We start from the raw sequence: 2,508 nt of genomic DNA, 5'->3' as shown, positions 1-2,508 counted from the left end.
TTTTTTTTGTGGTTTTTTTTGAAGGCAGGGTGTTGACTTTGTACCTTCTTCCAGAGGGGGTAGTAAAAACATTCTGTGCTGGTTAGTCCTTCAAAGGTGATGCGTATGTGTCTGTGCATGTGCACACATAGTGTATCTAACATCTTCAGGTTTTCCTTACTGTAATACTTGTAATGTGCTTGTAAAATATCTTGTGTTTTGCATGTGTGAAGATTAGGCAGTAGAGCTAAGTGCATATCCACTGTGCATAATGGCAATTGTAGTAACAGTAGCAGTTTTTTTGTAAATATTCAATTAAGATATCAAGCCTGAATAATGATAAAGATTTTTTTGTCAACTGAAGTAGAAATCAAAAATATAAAAATGTTTCTATTTTGTCATGCAAGTCTGCCACTTAGATCAAAGCTCTCTCCCCCCCCCAAAAAAAAAAGTATTTTTTTTTTTGAAAACTAACTTTCTAGTGGTGCAGAGAGTAATCGTATAGTCAAATAACCAAAGGCATATTCTGAACCATTTCCAAATTTCACTCATTCAATATTCCTTCAACTTGGTGTGAAAATACAGTTTGCTTTGTGTCCATGTGGTTCTGGATCTCATAAGTCAAATATATTGATCTACTTTTCTTCCTCCCACACTTCTGAAAATACTTGAATTATCAAATACTGATGGTTATAAAGAGAAATTGTTACTATGGTTCAGCTGCAGTGCCACTGCCAGAACGTGTACAGAAGCTTGATAGGTTCATGAAATACGCTCTACTATTTTACTTTCCTTCCTTCTTCCTTATGGAAAGACACATCTTGTGCAGAGCTAATACTAAGCATTTAAAAAATACAGATTGCTTTCTTCTGAGCATATCTGTCTTGGTTAGTGAGATGGGGAAGTAAACAGGCTTGTAAACCAGTGAACAGCGTTTAGCAGCCCGCTGCTGCTAATGTTGGATCACTGTGATTTTGTAACGTTTGTCCAGTGCATGGAAGTAGGCTTATCTAACACCTGGGGATTCTCATCAACCACAGTATGTCACTCAAACTTGCATACTTGTATTGCTTACTCTTGGGTAAAATGTGTTTTAATGTTTTCTAAAGCTATTGGTGGTTGGCCCAAAATGGGGTCAAATGCTGTTGAATGTGTCTAAAGCAAATGACAGCAGATTTCTTCTGTTGAAACTTAAATAACTTGAAGAACAACAAATAACTAACCTAAAACTTTTTTTTTTTCCCTCCCCAAGAGTCTAGAAAATCATGCAAGATTTGCTTAGGCTAGTTTCTTTTGTAATATATTAGCACATGCTTTGTTAATTCTGTGTCATTCTCCCTATTTCTAACTGCTGGCATTTGTAAATCTGACTTAGTAAAATATGTAGCAGTTGTGATACTCTCAGGGTTTTTTCAAATATTTTTGGTTTATGAACACAGAATCTAAGGAATATATTTTMGTACCTGAAAATTTATATAACAAGTTTCATATTTAGTGAACCTGCTGTTAGTTGCCTGATCTGTGAATTAAAGTGACAGGAAGAAGTAGTGCAGTAGTGGTGGAGGGAGGAAATTTGGTCAGCTGAGAGAGCAGTGAAGAGGCATTTATTTTTGCTGAACTGGGATGTCCAGAAATAGGTGTATGCTGTTTTTCAGATATGCTGTGTGTTCAGCTGTTATTTGTAGCTATTTGAATCACCCGTGCTTGTTTCCCTCAAACAGAAACTGTTTGCATCAAGGACACTGATTTGGTCGCGTTGTGGCCAATGTGCAAGAAAATAAGAAAGCTTGCAAAACACTTTTTTTTTTYYCCCCCCTTTTCTTTCTTCCTTAAACAGAGCGTTTGCTGAAGATGACCTTGGAGGAGAGACGCAAAGAGTATTTAAGGGATTATGTTCCATTGAAAGATATTCCAACATGGATGGAAGACATAAAAAGCAAGAATGAAAGTGATGGTAAGTAAAGTGAGGGATCTTTTAAAATGAAAACCACGCTGTTTTCTTAGCTTGAAGTTACATTTAAGAGAACTAAGACTTGAATTCCTACTGTTAGTGAAGTCTACCTTATGTGGGGACAGAACTGCTTCAGGGAAAAACCCCTAAATTTCTTGAAGCATTTCTAGTGTCCTCTAATACTGCACATATCACAAAAAAACTTTAAGTTTGTAAAATAGCTATTCTCTACATCAGTTCTATTTGCAGATACTATGACTGGCAGCCATCCCTAATGAACGTTGTTATTAAAACTAAACTAGCACGATATTATGGGAAATCTGAGTGAAATAGTGTTCTTGTTGGTGGCTGAAAAACAAAGTGTGCAAACTGTGGTGCTTTATGAAAATTCTGGAACAAGAAAAGATTGGACTTGAAGGTTCTGTTGAAAATAGCATTTCTTTCTTGTGGTCCTATTTTTTGGGGGTGAGCATCAATGTGACCTGGAAAACTTCTTAGTGTGTGCAGCATTATCATCAGGGTTTCCATGACGAGTGGACTTGTCCAAATTAAGCGTGAATCTGACTTGCATCTCTTCC

General features: G+C 36.6%; 1 protein-coding gene across 3 annotated transcripts in view; it reads left to right on the top strand.

Moving 5' to 3' along the window:
• MACROD2 (mono-ADP ribosylhydrolase 2) overlaps nucleotides 1-2,508 on the top strand; it is an 880,037-nt gene that overhangs the window by 3,301 nt on the left and 874,228 nt on the right. For all 3 annotated transcript variants that reach the window (XM_085305606.1, XM_085305605.1, XM_085305604.1), the window contains exon 2: nucleotides 1,817-1,933. In XM_085305606.1, the coding sequence (XP_085161732.1) occupies nucleotides 1,817-1,933 (117 nt within the window). The remainder of the gene's footprint in view (nucleotides 1-1,816; nucleotides 1,934-2,508) is intronic.

Source organism: Rhea americana, unplaced genomic scaffold, assembly GCF_003343005.1.
Source record: "Rhea americana isolate MKP2758 unplaced genomic scaffold, rheAme1 scaffold_223, whole genome shotgun sequence".
NCBI lineage: Eukaryota > Metazoa > Chordata > Aves > Rheiformes > Rheidae > Rhea > Rhea americana.
This window is presented reverse-complemented; position numbering and strand designations above follow the sequence as displayed.